A 17,329-nucleotide genomic window follows, 5' to 3' on the forward strand; every position below is an offset into this window, starting at 1 on the left:
ATAATCAATGTAATGAAACAAGGTATATGAATTGCTGAATGTGAAACTGATGGTGTGCCCTGTAAACTTTCACTTAATCCACAATAAAAACCTTAAATTTAAAAAAAAAAAAAAAATGGGCACAGGCCATGACCAGACAATCCACCAAGGAAGACATTTGGGCAGCCAACAACCTATGAAGAAATGTTCACAATCATTAGTCAGTTGTGAAATGCAAATCAAAATAACAGCTAGTTATCATCTCAAAACAGCATTAATAGTAAAGTTAAAAAAAAAAACAGAAAACAGGAAGTGCTGCTGAGGGTGTAGAGAGACTAAGGTCCTCCCATATTGTTGGTGGGACTGTAAAATGGTTCAACCACTATAATAAACAATATGGGGCTTCCTCAGAAAGCTGGAAATAGAAATACCATATGATCCTGCAATCCCTCTAGTTAGTATATAACATCCACAAAAAACAAGAGCCAGGACACAAATAGATATATGCACACCAATGTTCATCACAGCATTCTTCACAATAGCGAAAGGATGGAGACAGACTAAATGCCCATAAATGTAAAAATGGATAAACAAACTTTGGTATGTAAACACAATGTAATACTATGCAATGCTGAAGAATAATGACAAATCAGCATGCTTCATCAATTTAACCACATAGCATGGAAGAACCTTGAGGTCATTATGATGAGTGAAATTTAAGTCAATCACAAAAGGATATTATATGAGACCAGAATTGTAAAAACCAAGAAAACGTTTTCATGTTAAAAGAAACATTCTTTGATGGTTGTCAGGGGTGGAGGGAAGGAATAATACTTCACTGGCTAGAAGGCAGACACTGGGTGATGGGGAGAGCAATATACAAGAAGAGGGAGGTTGGCAGAAGAATAGTGAAGACACAGGGAGGTATGCAAGGGCTAAAGAGGATAGAGGTAAACAGTGTATATACACAACCTTGGAACAGCAGTGTTCTACAGGTCGATATCTGGACAGATACACAGGCTGAACAGATATGGGAGGAAGAGTGGGACTATACCCACAAATACATAAGGGTTTGACAGAGGATATTTGTAAGTGGCTATTTAACATTGCTGGCTGCAAACACACTTATGGCTGTGATGGACCATACAGTGGACAAAGTGATGAAAACTTCTTAGTTACTTTCAAACATCTTAAGGCAATGAGCTGCTGGGCCTGGCTCAGGACCATGGTCTCAGGTGACACCATGGTCAATTGGCATAACATAGTCCACAAAAGCAATGTTCTATATCTTACTTTGGTAGGGACTGGGCTCTTAAAAGCTCATGAGTAGTCATCTAAAGTGCAACTATTAGTCACTCTAAGAAGAGTGATGAGAATTGAGGATACTTGGAATCAATGAGTCCATTGGACTAATAGAACATGTGAACATCAGTATTGATGACTCTGAGACCAGAAGAATTATATGGTGCCTGGCTACCACTACCAACTGCTCTAAAATGGATCACATTAGAAGGTCCAAGAGAGAGAGACAGAAAATGTACAACAAACTCAAAATTAAAATAACAACAACAAACAATACTGTCTTACTGGTCAGAAAGAGACTGGAGGAACCCTAAAGTATAGCCCTCAACAACACTTCAGGTATGCTTCTGGTGAAATTTTCAACCAAGCAGTAGGTAAGTTTATAGGAGGGACAATAGCACTGGTAATGTGTGCTCACCATGGAATATTCAAACATTTAAAATCAAAAGGGCAGCATTTACCTAAGGACAAATTTGAGAAGGGATGGGAAGGTGGGTGGAATGGAAATAGGAACCACAGGGAGGAAGTGGGATAACCACTGTCTCATAGAGAGGATAACAACTATTGAGAATAAACAAAGTGTATTATTTTTTTACTGTAAAACTGATGACCTTGTCTGTAAACCTTCACTCAGTTCACAATAAAAAAAAATTTAAACAAAGAAGGGGTAATGCCTTGAACAAGGACCTGAAACATATTTCAACCACACACCTTTTGATATATCTGAGACAGGAAGTCCCTCACTACAAAGGAGAATTATAAAGAAGCAAGACACCTGTCTAAAAGTTTACAGGCCCTAGACTAGATAATTAACATGAACTATTGAAACCTGATGACTTTAAATAGCATGCATTCTCCCAAGATCTCACTTTGTCAGTAGACGCTACCAAATCAGCTGTTGGTGGCTGTGTACCGTGGATTTGGTTCCGACTCACATTGACCCCGTACAGAGTTTCTGAGGTTGTGAATCTTTATGGGAGCAGAAAGCCTCATCTTTCTTCCACGGAACAGCTGGTAGTTTTGAACTGCTAACCTTGCGGTTCACAGCCCGATTTGTAACCACTACTTTTGACTCATAGAGACTCTATGTACAATCAAACAAAACACTGTCCTGTGTTGTGCCTTCCTCATAATCTTTCCTATGTTTGAACCACTGTTGCAGCCACTGTGTTAATCCATCTCATTGAGGATCTTTCTCTTTCTTGATAACCCTCTACAAGTATATTGTGCTTCTCAGGGACTGTCCATCCTGATAACATGTCCAAAATACCTGAGATGAAGTTTCATATACCTTGGAGGTATATGAATATTATTCTATCGATAACAGGTTCCTTTTGGTGATGAATGTGACACAATGCCTCTTCGGTTTGTTGTTTCTGAAAGAGTAGTCATATTGAGAATGGCCAGTACCAGTCCATTTCAGCTCACTAATGTTTAGGATGGTGATCTTTACGTGTTCCATTTCATTTTTCATCACTTCCAATTTTCCTCGATTTAAACTGCATACATTCCACATTATGGTTATTAATAGATGTTTGCAGATTTTGCTTCTCATTTTGAGTCATGTCATCAGCAAATGAAGGTCCTGAATGTTTTGTCTCCATTTTGAAAAGGCAGCTCTTCCCCAGTAGTATTTTGAGTATGTTGCAACCTGAGGGACTCATCTTCTGGCACCATATCAAACAATGTTACCCTGCTCTTCATAAGGGTTTCAGTGGCTAATTTCTCAGGCGGTCTGCCTCTTACTTCTTCCTAGTTTTTCTAAATCTGGAAACTTCACTGAAATCTGTCAATCATGAGTTACCCTGCTGGTATTTGAAATACTAGTGGCATAGCTTCCAGCGTCACAGCAACAAAAAAGCCACCACAGTGCAACAACTTGACAGATAAGTGTAGCAAGACCTCACAGACAAGAAAATGACAGATCATGGTCAACAGATTATTTTATCAATTCAGTATGTAAAATATGTTGTTAAGCACATTGCAGTTACCACCATTTAGAGACTCAAAAGAATTACTGTTTTGATAACTTTTAACCTAAATGACTATATGTTACAAATTTTCTGGTCTTCCTTTTTTTTTTTTTTTTTAACTGAAATTACTTTTTTCTTTAATCCTAAATAAAAACCTTCACTAGTAACTTTATATAATTAAGTGACAACTTCTCTTTACCTGGTATGTTAGGCTGGATTCTCTAGAGAAGCAAAATCAGTGAAACATATATATGTTGTTGTTGTTGTTAAGTGCCGCTGAATTGGTTCTGACTCATAATGACCCTGTATAGGGTTTTCAAGGAGCAGTTTGAGCTGCAAGGTGTCACCTTGAGGTCCAGTGCTTATCCTTCAGTGACACACCAGGACAGAGAGGTTTATCTCAAGGAAATGTCTCCCACAGTTAAAGAGGGTGGTATATTCCAATTTTGTGAGTCAGGTGTCAGGCTGGAGACTTCTGACTCATATAGCTACAGGGGCTGATGAACCCAAGATCAGTGGGTCAGATAGCAGGCTACTGGCTGTGGACATGAATGAATCCAAGGTGGGTATGTAAGATGGTAAATTGCTGACTCACAGAGTACAGAGGGTAATGATTCTCAGGAATGGCAGTTCACTGTTCAAGTCCAAGGAACCGGATGTCAGATGATGATGTGCGCATGCAGGATCCAGATTCAGCCAAAAGCAACAAAGCTTGGCCAGAACAGCCATATATATTGGAAGCAGGCAACACACCTAAAGAAACCCCTTTTAAATTGACTGAGTGCTTATAGCAGATATTATCATGGAAGTAATAACATTATATCAGATCTCATCATAGGGAATGACTACTACATCATAACTACCAAACCACTGAGAATCATGGCTAGTCAACTGGCACATAACCTTAACCATCACAATAATGGTTACATGATACTTTATTTATTTACTTGAAAGTAATATTCATTGTCAAATTATGGAAAGTACACAAAATTATCAAGAAGAAAACATCAAAACCAAAAATTAATTTACCAGAGGCAGTTACTTAAAAGGAGCCCTCATGGTACAGTGCTTAAGCACTCAGCTGCTAACCAAAAGGTCCGTGGTTCAAACTCACCTGTGTTCTTTCTCTTAGGAAATACATGACATGTAAGTGAGCTGTGCATTTATTCTGTGTACACTTAAATTTTCACAAATACTACATGGAAATTACATACATGCTGAATGTAAGGTAGCTTTTGTTTAGTGTCCTTTTAATCCAGCACTGATTTTCAAAGAAAAAAATAAATTAAATTAAAATATTATGGCATTACATTATGCTAAAAGGTAGTTTAATCACTATTGTTTTAACTTACTTAGAGACTGCCATAGCTTTAACTTGTATTTTTCCATCAGGCAGAGTAATAGGTTTTGTATACTTAAGTGTATTATTTTCACCATAACCAATTTTCTTTAGAAATTCAGGTTTGCTGCCATCCAGGGTATAATATATGTTGACATCTGGGGTGTCTGAAAAATATAAAACAGGATTTCTGTTATTTTACATTGACATAGAAAGTCCCTGTAATACTTACAGGTAAGTTATTTAACTTTGTGTGTGTGCATGTGTATATAATTTATATTCTTTAAAAAATAATAACATTCTTTCTCTATTCTAGGCACTTTATATGAGTAGCTCATCTGTATAACCTTGTGAGGAAACTTCTATACTCTACCCATTTTATACATGAAGGAACTGGGTCCCAGAGGAGTTTAGAAACTTTGTTAATAACAGAAGTGTTGTGACCTGACCTCTGCTAGGTTGTATCCATAGCCTATGCTCTTGAATCACTATGTTTTTTTTTACCTCACCAACAAATGATTGATAAAAATAAAGCAGGGGCAATTTAAAAGACTACAACATTCATTTACAAAGCAGAAGCTAATATTCAGGATAAGAAAAGTTTTATATTTTGCTTGTTGTTTTTGTTGTTGTTGTCATTAGGTGCCATCAAGTCAGTACCGACTCATAGCGACACTTTGCACAACAGAACAAAACACTGCCCGGTCTTGGGCCAACCTCACAATAGTTGCCATGCTTGAGCCCACTAATGCTGCCACTTTACCAATCCATCTTGCTGGGGGTCTTCTTTTTCTCTGACCATCCACCTTACCAAACATGATATCCTTCTCCAGTGACTGGTCTCGGCTGACAATATGTCCCAAGTATGAGAGATGAAGTCTGGCCATCCTGGCCTCCAAGGAGCACTTTGGCTGTACTTCTTCCAACACAAAATCTGTTTGTTCTTTTGAGTGCTCATGGTATTTTCAATATTATCCTCCAACACCATAACTCAAATGTAACAATTTTTCTATGATCTTCCTAATTCACTTTCCAATTATCACAGCCATATGCGGTTATGGAAAATACCATGGCTTGGGTCAGGTGGACCTTAGTCCTCAAGCTGATATTTTTGCTCTTCAGCACTTTAAAAAGGTCTTGTGCAGCAGATTTGCCTAATGCATTTCATCGTTTGATTTCCTGGCTGCTGCTTCCATGAGTGCTGATGGTTGACCCGAGAAAAATGAAGTCTTTGACAACTTCAATCTTTCCCCCATTGATAAGAATGCTGTTTATTGGTCCAGTGGTGAAGAATTTTGTTTTCTTTACATTGAGATGCAATCCATACCAAAGGCTGGGCTCTTTGATCTTCATCAGTAAATGTTAAGTCCTCTTCACTTTCAGCAAGCAAAGTAGTATCAACTGCATATCGCAGGTTGTTAGTCTTCCTCCAATCTTGATGCCACATTTTTCTTCATAGAACCCAGCTTCTTGGCTTATTTGTTCAGCATACAGGCTGAGTAAGTATGGTGAAAGAATACAACCCAGGCGCACACCTCTCCTAATTTTAAACCATTCAGTCTTACCATGTTCTGTTCGAACAACTGTCTATGTACAGGTTCCTCATGAGCACAATTAAGTGTTCCAGAATTCTCATACTTCACAATGTTGCCCATAGCTTGTCATGATCCACAAAATCAAAGGCCTTTGCGTACTCAATAAAGCACAAGTAAACATCTTTCTGGTATTCTCTGCTTTCAGCCAAGATCCATCTGACATCAGCAATGATATCCCTCATCCCACATCCTCTTCTGAATCCAGCTTGAAACTCTGGAAATTCTCTCTCAATGTATGCTTGCAGCTGTTTCTGTATTACCTTTGTTGTTGTTGTTGTTGTCAGGTGCCATCGAGTCGGAACCGACTCATAGCGACTCCATGCACAGCAGAACGAAACAATGTTCGATCCTGGGCCAACCTCACCACCGCTGCCACCCCCGAGTCCATCAATGATGCCACCTGGCCGATCCATCTCGTTGGAGGTCTTCCTCTTTTTCTCTGACCCTCCACCCTACCCAGCATGACATCCTTCTCCAACGATTGTTTCCTCCGGACTACATGTCCAAAGTAGTATTACCTTTAGTAAAACTTTATTCTCATGGGACATCACAGATATTGTCCGATGATTTCTGCATTCTGTTGGGTCACCTCTCTTTGGAATGGGCACAAATATGGATATTTTCCAATCAATTGGTCAGATAATTGTCTTCCAAATTTCTTGGCATAGATGAGTGAGTACCTGCAGTGCCACCTCACTTTGTTGAAAGACTTCAATTTGTATTTCATCATTTCCTGGAACCTTGTTCTTTGCCAATTCCTTCAATGCACTTTGGACTTCCTTCAGTATCATTGGCTCTTGATTATGTGCTACCTCTTGAAATGGTTGAAAATTGACCTTTTGGTACAGTGACTCTTTGTATTCCTTCCATATACTTTTTATGTGTTCTGCATCATTCAGTAATTTGCTCAGAGATTTCTTCAAAAATGCATGTCAACTCTTGGGCCCACAGTCAGTGACATAGCCACAGAGGACTAGAGTGGAGAGTGAAAAGTCCAGCTGAAGAGAGGGCATATGCATAAGAACATCCACACTTGCAGATAATACACACTTGACCTGGCTTCAATGGCTAGATGATCAGAGCTCAACTAGAAGAAGAAAGAAGAGGAAAAAAAAAAAGAAAGTAATCTGATACAATTTGATGAAATGGACTCTACACCTATGGATGCAGTAGCTCAAAAGAGGGAATAAATCTTTACAGCGAGGATCATTCCCACCCCCTCCATACACAGAGTAGACAGGAATGGGCAACTTGGACATTGGCTACTCAAAATGGGGGTGGTGGTGGTGTACAAAGGCAAGAAGTGACTGACTTACAAGCTTTCAAGAGAGAACCTAGATCCAGAGTGCGTGAGGAAGGTAGAATTTCCACTGAGTAGTATCCAATCTGTCTGGGCGGGGCTGATGAAAGGAGATGGGGATAGGGATAGGTATTTTGTGGTAAACTGTTATCAGGGCTGACTGCAAGGGTTGGAAATGTAAAGGTGGACGTTTTGTAGCAAAAGGAGGGGAGTGATTGACTATGCAGTCCAGGATCTGAGGTCCCTGGAGCCATCACGGGAGAAGAGCTGATTGCGAGACCCTACCCAGAGAAACAGTGATGCCAGAGATGGAGGCAGAGACAATGACGTGGAGAGATGTAGTGGCTGGGGACTCTAGACCCAGAGAGGGAGAGGAACTGTGTGCTAGTGACCGGGGTGGGGGTGGGAGGGAAGCAGGCTTGCAGGTTGATGATGCATTGAGGGGATTGGAACCATGGCAATGAAACAATATATGATAGGATGTAAACTATCCCATGTAAACTATAACATAATTCACAATAAAACATTAAAAAAAAAAAACAAAAAACACGTCGAGGCTTGAATTTTTTCTTTGCATTTTTCGTTGCAATATTTGACACTGTCTTCTCAAGTTAATCTTTGGAATTTTCTGTTCAGCTCTTGTACCTCCTCATTTCTTCCATTTGCTTTAGCATCTCTGTGCTGGAGAACAAGGTTCAGAATCTCTTCTGACATCCATTTTGATCTTTTCCTTCTTTCTTATCTTCTTAAGGACTTTGCACTTTCTTTCTATATGATGTTCTTGATGTCATCCCACAACTCTTCTGGTCTTCAGTGTTTAGTGCTTAATGTATCAAGTCTGTTCTTCAGATGATTTCTAAATTCAGATGGGATATATTCAAGGTCATAGTTTGGCTCTCATGGACTTGTTTTCATTTTCTTCAGCTTCAGTCTGGATTTGCATATGAGCAATTGATGGTCTGTTTCACAGTCTACCCCTGGCCTTGTTTTGGCTGATGATATGGAGCTTTTCCACTGTCTTCTTTCCACAGATGTAGTCAATTTGATTTCACTGTATTTCACCTGGTAAGGTCCACGTATATGATCATCTCTTATGCTGTCTAAGGAAGGTATTTGAGATGAACAAATCATTGGTTTTGCAGAATTCTATCATGTGATCTCCAGCATCATTGTTATCACCAAAGTCATAATTTCCAACTACAGATCCTTTCTCTTTGTTTCCAACCTTTGCATTCCAATCACCAGTGATTATCAATATATCTTGATTGCATGTTTGATCAATTTCAGATTGAAGAAATTGGTATAATTCTTCTATTTCATCCTCATTGGCTTTAGTGATTGGTACATAAATTTAAATAATAGTGGTGTTAATTGGTTTTCCTTGTAGTTGCATGGATAATGTCTTATCAGTGTTGTACCTCATGATAGATCCTGATATGTTCTTTTTGACAATGAATGCAATACCATTCCTCTTCAATTTGTCATTCCCGGCATAGTAAGCTATGTGGTTGTCAGATTCAAAATGTCTATTACCAGTCCATTTCAGCTCAGTAATGTCTAAGATATCGATGTTTATGTGTTCCATTTCATTTTTGACAATTTCCAATGTTCCTAGATTCCTAAGTCATACATTCCATGTTCTGATTATTAATGGATGGATACAGCTGTTTCTCTTCATTTTGAATTGTGCCCCATCTGCAAATGAAGGCCCCGTGGGCTTTTCTCCCATGGGCTTTTTACTCCATTCACATCATCATGGTCAACTCTATTTGAGGAGCAGCTCTTCCCCAGTCTCATTTTGAGTGCCTTCCCACCTAAAGGGCTTATTTTCCGGCACTATATCTGACAGTGTTTCTCTACTATTCATAAGGTTTACATTGACTAAATATTCAGAAGTAGTCTCCTTCTTGCTAGTCTGTCTTAATCTGGAAGCTCACCTGAAACCTGTCCATTGTGGGTGACCCTGCTGGTATTTGAAGTGCCCGTGGCATAGCTTCCAGAATCACAGCAACTCACAAGCCAACACAGTACAACAAACTGACAGACGAGTGGTGGATATTCTATTTAGCCTTGTTAAAAGACTCCTACAAACTTTTTTGAAACATCTTAAAAGATAATATAAATGCATATAACACCAGCTGCACAGAAGCAACCTGTGGTTTCTTCAGTATCCCTAATCATGTACCAGCATATTCAAGGGGGCTTCAAAAAATTTGTGGAAAAATTACACTCTCTTTTAATTCCATTCTCCTACAAACTTTTGAAGCCCTCTTGTATGCACATATTCATCCTACTCTTTACACAAACAGTGGTATGCCACACTATGCTAGTTAAGGTTTTGTGTCAACTTGAGTGGGCCAGGATTCTCAGTGGCTTGGCAATTGAAATGTTGATGTCTCCCATGATGAAATCTAATATAATGTGATCAACTCTATGATGAGGTCTGCAATGACTAGTCAATCAACTGAATGGATGGTTCCTCAGGTGTAACCTCCTTCCAATATATTGGAAGCATTGTGGTTACGAATCGGGCTGCGAACCTCAAGGCCGGCAGTTCGGAACTACCAGCCGCTCCACGGGAGAAAGATGAGGCGTTCTGCTCCCGTAAAGATTTGCAGCTTCGGAAACCCTGTGCAGGGTCGCTATGGGTCAGAACCGACTCAAAGGCACTTAACAACAACATATACACACACACACATTCCAGCAATGCTATAGGAGATAGATGAGTTTTTTTGCTCCTGTGAATATTTAAAGCCTTAGAAAATCAATGCTGTTACTGTTAAGCATCATTGAGTCGGTTCATAACAACACTGTATAGCATTTCCAAGGAGTAGCTGGTAAACTTGAACTGGAGACCTTGTGGTTCAAATCGACCTTGCAATTCAGTACATTAACCCGCAGTATCACACCAGGACTCCTGGAGTCCCTCTGAGTAAGAACCTTTCCTGGGGCTGGCCCTGAATTGATTTCTGTCTGATGTCCTTCCAGCAGGGTTGCAGGAAAACCGCCATGTGTCCTCAGTCACTGACCACCCAGGGCACACCTGCAAGAGTGGGACACTGGGGCAAAGAATGTGCACATTTAAATTTAGGGTTAAACTTAGGAACCAGACTCCTTCCCAAAACAGCTGTAGCACTCACGTGGCCATAGCTTGGTCCCGACACCCAGCGTGTCCTGGATGTAGGGACCAAGTATTCATTTTTGCCAATCTGCTGTCAGGGTGGCCAATGGAACCGCAGGATACTCTGAGGTGCTGATAGCCTTGAGAAGGGAGCCAGCTCTCAGTCCTTTCCCAGCAGAACCTCTCCTGCTTCCCTGACTTTTGGTTCAAATTCTTGGACCTGTGTTTTGATGTGGGGCTAAGGGGTGGTGGGGAGTCTTTGTCCCAGTTACCTTCAGGTGGAGGGATCTGGAAACCACCATACTTTCAGGTACAGAGGGGATCTCCTGGAATGTATCTGCTCTGTGTATTGTCTCCAGCTGGGAGGGAGTGAGCTCACGCCATACTTTTGACCCCTCAGAGTCAAAAGCAGACCAGGCCTCACACAGAACAGAGCAAACATCACCAAGCCCAGGTGGGGAGAATTCTAGGCTCAGACCATGGGCCTTTGTACACACAGCTGACATGGCTAAGCCTCTGATTTCTCATTCCGGGAGTGGGGTGTTCTGTGAGAACACACCGGGATACTGCCCTTGTTATTAGGGAGAAACCTTGATTACTTCATTAACAAAATGAATTAAGGTTCCTAATATTTTCAGTCATCCTCCACCTCACTAGCTACTTTGAAAGCCTAAACCCTGTTTTCAGGTGGAGGCACTCATGTCCCACTGCTTGCCACAAGTTGCACAGGAAAGGGTGTTTTGCACTAAGCGGTGGCCACCTATTCACCAGGTATGCTATGGGGTGCACCTGACAGGATGTCCCTCCTCTAGATCTGACCAAGAAATTGATGACACCTGCTTGGTTAGACCCATCCATGCTGGCAGCCTAGAGACATTAGGCTGGGCGCCTATCTGAAGAAGAAAGTGTCCTACATTTACGTATTTCTGGCAATGTACAGAAGCTTTGCAACCACCCAGGAAGTGCTGGACCTGCTGATAAAGTGGGGAGTGCCCTGTCCTCCACTGCACAGTGGGACTCTGCCACTTACCAGTGGTAGGATGTGGGAATGCCCTTGCACCTCTCTGAGCCTCAGTTTGTTCCTCTGAGAGATGGGCTGCTAAGAGGAACAAAGTATCAGAATGACTGTCAGAACCTAGGGGACATGTATGTACCCAGCACTCTAGAATGCTGAGAGGGTAGGATGGTCACTTTTTTCATTTCCCTCTCTTCCATGAAGAAGCTCTCTGCCCCATCATTCACTGACAGCACGACCTTGGACAAACCTAATTCCCATGTCCTTGCTGAAGCCTGATGCATAGGGTCTGACAGAGGACCCCCCAGACCACTGAGATACAGTAGAAGATACCGTAGGGTCCATGCATTAACAGTCATCTATGAAATCCCTCCTCTGGAAGACACTATTGTTGGCACTGTGCATCATTCAGTGAGCACGCAGACAGGAAGCCCTGCCTTCCTGGGCCTCCATTCAAGTCGAGCGACAGACAGGAACACCAGACTGCTTAAACAGGCGGAGTCCACAGCGCATGAGCTGTCACGCCCTGACTTCTCTCAGAATGGACACAACAGCTCAGAGTCAGCAGGGGACTGTGGATACCAGGAAAATCTCAAAGCGTGAGTGGACTTTGGGAAGAGGAAGGACTCCTGTCTCCATGGGAGGATGGAGGCTGTGGGGAACTGTGTCTGTTCTGGCAGGGGGCGGAGGGGGAGGGGGCAACCCTGGGTCCTCAGATCTAGATCTCCCTGGAGGAAGGAGTTCACAGGTGTCACTGAGAAGAAAAGCAGTCACAGAAAGATGTAGTGGGGAGCCTGGGCATGTTGGGGACCAGAGGAAAGGCTGGGGCTCAGAGCACCCCTGGGTGAATCTGTGTCCACATAGTTCCTGCCCTCCTGCTCTGCTTGATGCCTCCCATATTCAGTGACTAATGCAGGAAGTGTGGGCAGAAACCTTCTGATCCTGATCCCTCTCATGAGAGCTAAGGTGCATGTGGGGCTCCTGTCCCATAGGAGAATGGTATCAGTGGGACTAGAGACCTCCCGTGCAAGTGGAGAATCAGGCAGTAGGTGACACACAAGCAGAGAGCCTGGGCAGGCTACACCAGGGGAAGGACTCTGTGTCAGGGATTCATGGAGCATTCTGGATGCCAGTCAGTGAGATGGATACACAGATACACACACACCTTCTGCCCTTGCTGTGTTTACTCTCCAGTGGGGAGGGGTCAGGAGACCAACAGGGACTTAATACAAGCTTCCAACCGAAAGAAAGTTGGCAAAATCACTGGTGGACAGCTATCTGGCACCCAGAATCTATGCTTGTCCCAGGCTCAATGACCAGGCCTGCCACTGCCAGGAATGCCATAAGGGGGCATGGGCTGGCAGAAGGACCTGGCCACATGCAGGGCTGTCCTTGGACAACAGAGTGACAGGAAAGAAGAGGCCTCTGACCTTGCTTTTCACCCCAAATCTCTAGAGCCATCACATTCATCTTGAAAACCTGGCTCAACATCTACAGGGATGATTTCATTGATTCCCAGGACTTCACCAACCTTAAAATGTTGTCACAGTTCCTGAAAGTCAGAGCTGGAGCACTGTATTAACAACCTAATGGCACTGCTGGGTGACCTGGAGGACACTGAGACCGAGCCAATGGGTAAGGAGGGCTGGCTATGCCTGAGTGTGAACTTGTGAGAGGGGTATGGGGCAGCACCACATGGGGAGGACCCCAGAGCTGGGGTAGGGTCAGAGCTCAAAGTAATCTCATACTCCACTATGGGTGGACCACTATCTGGGAAGACCTGCTGGGATGGAACTCTTGGGAATGGGCTTCATGGTGACGGAATGTTATCAGTTGTTGGAAAGGCATGAGGTAAGCAGCCATGATGGTCCACTTTCTCCTCTTGCAGCTCCAGAGCCAGCTTCAACACTGGGGCTCAAGGTAGCCTAGGGTCATCCATCTCCTGATCTGATCCAGGCAGCAGGTGTCCAATCACTAGTCCTACGTCCTCCAGGGCACCTAATGACCTACAGCCTGGCAAGGCTGTGCATCTATAGCCCAGGGTATTTTTTGATATCCAGCCAGACGCAGGACCTGAATTACATCCCAGGGCAGCTATTCACCTACAGCCCTAGCCAGCTCCCTATGTGCTGCCCTGGGCAGGTCCTCATATACAGCTCTCAGTAGCTCCCTACCAGAGCCCACTGATGCTGATGTACAACCAGGGAGCATCAACTGAAAACTCAGTTCCTTTCCCCTCACCTGAGGGGTCATTTTCTGGTATTTCTTCATTATTTTACCTACTCATTTTCTTCTTTACAATTATCTTAATGGGTATAAGTCATAATTGAGTAAACTTTAGTTTCTATGTCTTCAAAATGGACCCCTTTTATGGACCCCTGGTATGGCGCTGTGGGTTAATGCGCCAGAATGCAAACCCATTTGAACTGCAAGGTCAGCAGTTCAAGCTCACCAGCTGCATCTCGGAAACCCTATACAGGGTCACTATGGGTCAGAATTGACTCGACAGCACTTAACAACAACATACAACCATCACCTTACCTACTTCCAGCACAATTTCATCCTCAAACATACGGAAACCTCAGACACAGAAAGCAGTTCTCTCCTTGGTCCCTTCCCCTGGCCCAGACAATTAAGAACTCAAGAGGAAGCAGGATGTGGAGAGAGCCTAGGTGAGGATACTGAGAAGGTGGGCTGGGTGTGGAGAAGGCACAGTGCTGATGAGGAAGCACGTGTACAGAGCCAGGTGATCCCAGAGAGGTGGGAAATGAGAGGTGGGAGGGCTTAAGAGGTAGCCTAGTTCTGTCCAATTAGGCCATAGGTAGGGTCAGATGTCCACTTATGGTAAGAAAGAAAGGTGCTGCTCTAGAAAGGTGACACCCTGGTACTGGAAGGAGGTGAGAGTGGACCAGCAAACACTCAGTCTCATGAATGAGGAAGTGGGAGGGATGAGGGGACAGTCCAGGTGTGACTACCGAGGATTTGGAAAGGGTCAGGAGGACAACCCACTTTGTTAAGAGGAGGGGAAAGGAGCCATGGAAGTGATATCCTAGATAAGAGGGCTCACAAGAATTCACCGGAGAGGCAACAGAATACATGAGAAGGACCAGGTTTAGCACAAGCATGGAAAATGAGGAGGTCCGAGGATTCAGGAGACTGCCCAAGTGTCAGGGCTACAGTAGTTGAAAGGGTAGAAAAACAGTCCATGGTGAGAAGTACGGGAGGCAGGGGCAGAAGACATCACTCAGCTGTGATGATTAGGAGGGCAGACAGGTCAGGAGTCAGCCAGGAAGAGGTACCGGCTCATTTGCATGCCCAGGGCTGAAGTAAGAAAGTGGTCAGGGAGAGGAAATGCCCAGGTGTGAGGAGTGCGGAGGTAGGCTGGGTCTGATGCCTGCACCCAGGTACCCAGCCAGGCTAAGGCTCTGTAAGACCAGGGCCACGATGACATGGACGTTAGCAACCCACTGCTTATCCCACTGTGCAACCACATATATACATATTTTATATACACTATTGTTATTTTAGGTGCCATCAAGTCAGATCTGACTCAAAGCACATCTATGCACAACAGAACAAAACACTGTCCCACTGTCCGCTACTGTTCCATCCTCCAGATTCCTAGGCTTCAGTCCATTGCTGCTACCACTGTGCCAATCCATCTTGTGGGGGTCTTCCTCTTTTTGCTGACCCCTCACTTTACCAAGCAGGATGTCCTTCTCCAGGGACTGTTGCTTCCTGATATCATGTCCCAAAATGACAGCAATAAATTCATATAAACTGATAAGTACGTTGCATGTAAATGAATTAAAGGTACCAGTCAAGTGGTTCCTGGTGTGGTGCTGTTCCATCAGCACTGGACTACCAACCACAAGGTCCATAGTTTAAACCCCTCAGCTGCTCCTCCAAAACCCTATACAGGGTCCCAATGAGTCAGAACCCACTCAACAGCAATTAGCCACAAGAAGTCTCACCAACCTGCTTTCTAAGGAGCATTCTGTCTGTACTTCTTCCGATTTTGATGAGGAATACAGGGACTGATAACTTTGGTCCCATTAGTAAATAGGTGTTGTTCATCCATGACACGAAGTGACAATATTAATATTTAAAATATCACCACAATTGGAAATTGTGGGTGTGTTTGTGTGTGTGTGTGTGCAGTCAGAAGGAGATAGTAAGAGGGACAGAAAGCAAGAGAGAGAGAGCACTATAGGTCCTGTGTGGATAGGTCCATCTACTGTTGAGTACCACCACTCATCTGTCACTTTGTCACACTTTGGTGGCTTGCGTGTTGCTGTGATGCTGGAAGCTATGCCACCTGTCTTTTGAATGCTGGCCGGGTTACCCACGGTGGACAGGTTACAGCTGAGATTCTAGACTAAAACAGACTTGGAAGGAGGAGATGCGAACTACTCATATTATTAGCCTCTGAAAATCTTATGAAATGCAGGGAAGCACTGTCACATAGCACCATGATACTGAATATTGAAACACGGTGCATGAAACACACATCAATCAAGATGTATTTGATAATTACTAGTGATTGGAATGCAAAGATTGGAAACAAAGAAGGAGCAGTATTTGGAAAATATGGCCTTCATGATAGAAATGATGCTGGAGATCACATGATAGAATTTTCCAAGGCCAATGACTTCTTCATTGCAAATACCTTTTTTAAAGAACACAAAAGATGATTCCACACATGATTCTGGACTTTAGCAGATGGAATACATCTGTGGAAAGAGATGATGGAAACGCTCCACATCATCTGCCAAAACAAGGCCAGGGGCAGCAAGTTCAGGCTGAAGCTAAAGAAAATTAAATCAAGTCCACAAGAGCCAAAATATAATCTTCAGCATATCCCACCTAAATTTAAAGATCATCCCAAGAAAAGATTTGATGTATTAGACACTAATGATAGAAAACCAAAAGACATGTGGAATGACATCAAGAAAATCATACAGGAAGAAAGCAAAAGATCATTAAGAACACAAGAAAGAAAGGATGTTAGAAGAACCTCTAAGACTGGCTCTGCAGTGTAGAAATGCCAAAGCAAATAGAAGTAGGCTGAACTGAAAGTTTCAAAAGGCAGCTCAAGAATACAAAGTCAAACACTATTTTTTTTAAAAAACAAATATGTGGCAAGATCTGGAGTTAGAAAACAAAATGGGAAGAAAATGCTCACTATTTCTCAAGACGTAAGAACTGAAGAAAAAATACAAGCCTCAACTTGATTTGTTGAAGGAACTGATTGGCAAAATATCAAATGATACAAAAAGCATCAAAAGAGAATGGAAAGAATATACAGAGTCACTGTACAAAAAAGAAATGCAAGATGTTCAACCATTTCAAGAGGTAGCATACGATCAAGAGTCAATGGTAGGTACTGAAGAAAGAAGACCAAGGTACAATGAAGGCATTTTCAATTCACAAGGTGCCAGGAATTGATGGAATACAAAATGAAATCTTTCAAATAACTGATGCAGCACTGGAGGCACTCGCTCATCTCTGCCAAGACAGAAATGTGAATCAACGGAATGTGGAAAATCACCAAAAAATATCATTACCACATGAAGCAAAAATTTCTGTAGATAACTCAACACTGATTAGACTATATATAAACAGGAACCTGCCAGAAAATCAAGCTGGATTTAGAAGAGGATGTAGAACTAAGGATACCATTCCTGATATCAGATGGATCTTGG

General features: G+C 42.7%; 1 protein-coding gene across 1 annotated transcript in view; it reads right to left on the reverse strand.

Annotated features, from left to right (window-relative positions):
- The window catches only part of DZANK1 (double zinc ribbon and ankyrin repeat domains 1), a 115,073-nt gene that overhangs the window by 88,995 nt on the left and 8,749 nt on the right, over positions 1-17,329 (reverse strand). Inside the window, exon 2 of the mRNA XM_006860637.1 lies at positions 4,607-4,760. Coding sequence (XP_006860699.1) covers positions 4,607-4,760 — 154 coding nt within the window. The remainder of the gene's footprint in view (positions 1-4,606; positions 4,761-17,329) is intronic.

The sequence above is a fragment of the Chrysochloris asiatica genome, unplaced genomic scaffold, assembly GCF_000296735.1.
Source record: "Chrysochloris asiatica unplaced genomic scaffold, ChrAsi1.0 scaffold00039, whole genome shotgun sequence".
Taxonomy (NCBI): domain Eukaryota; kingdom Metazoa; phylum Chordata; class Mammalia; order Afrosoricida; family Chrysochloridae; genus Chrysochloris; species Chrysochloris asiatica.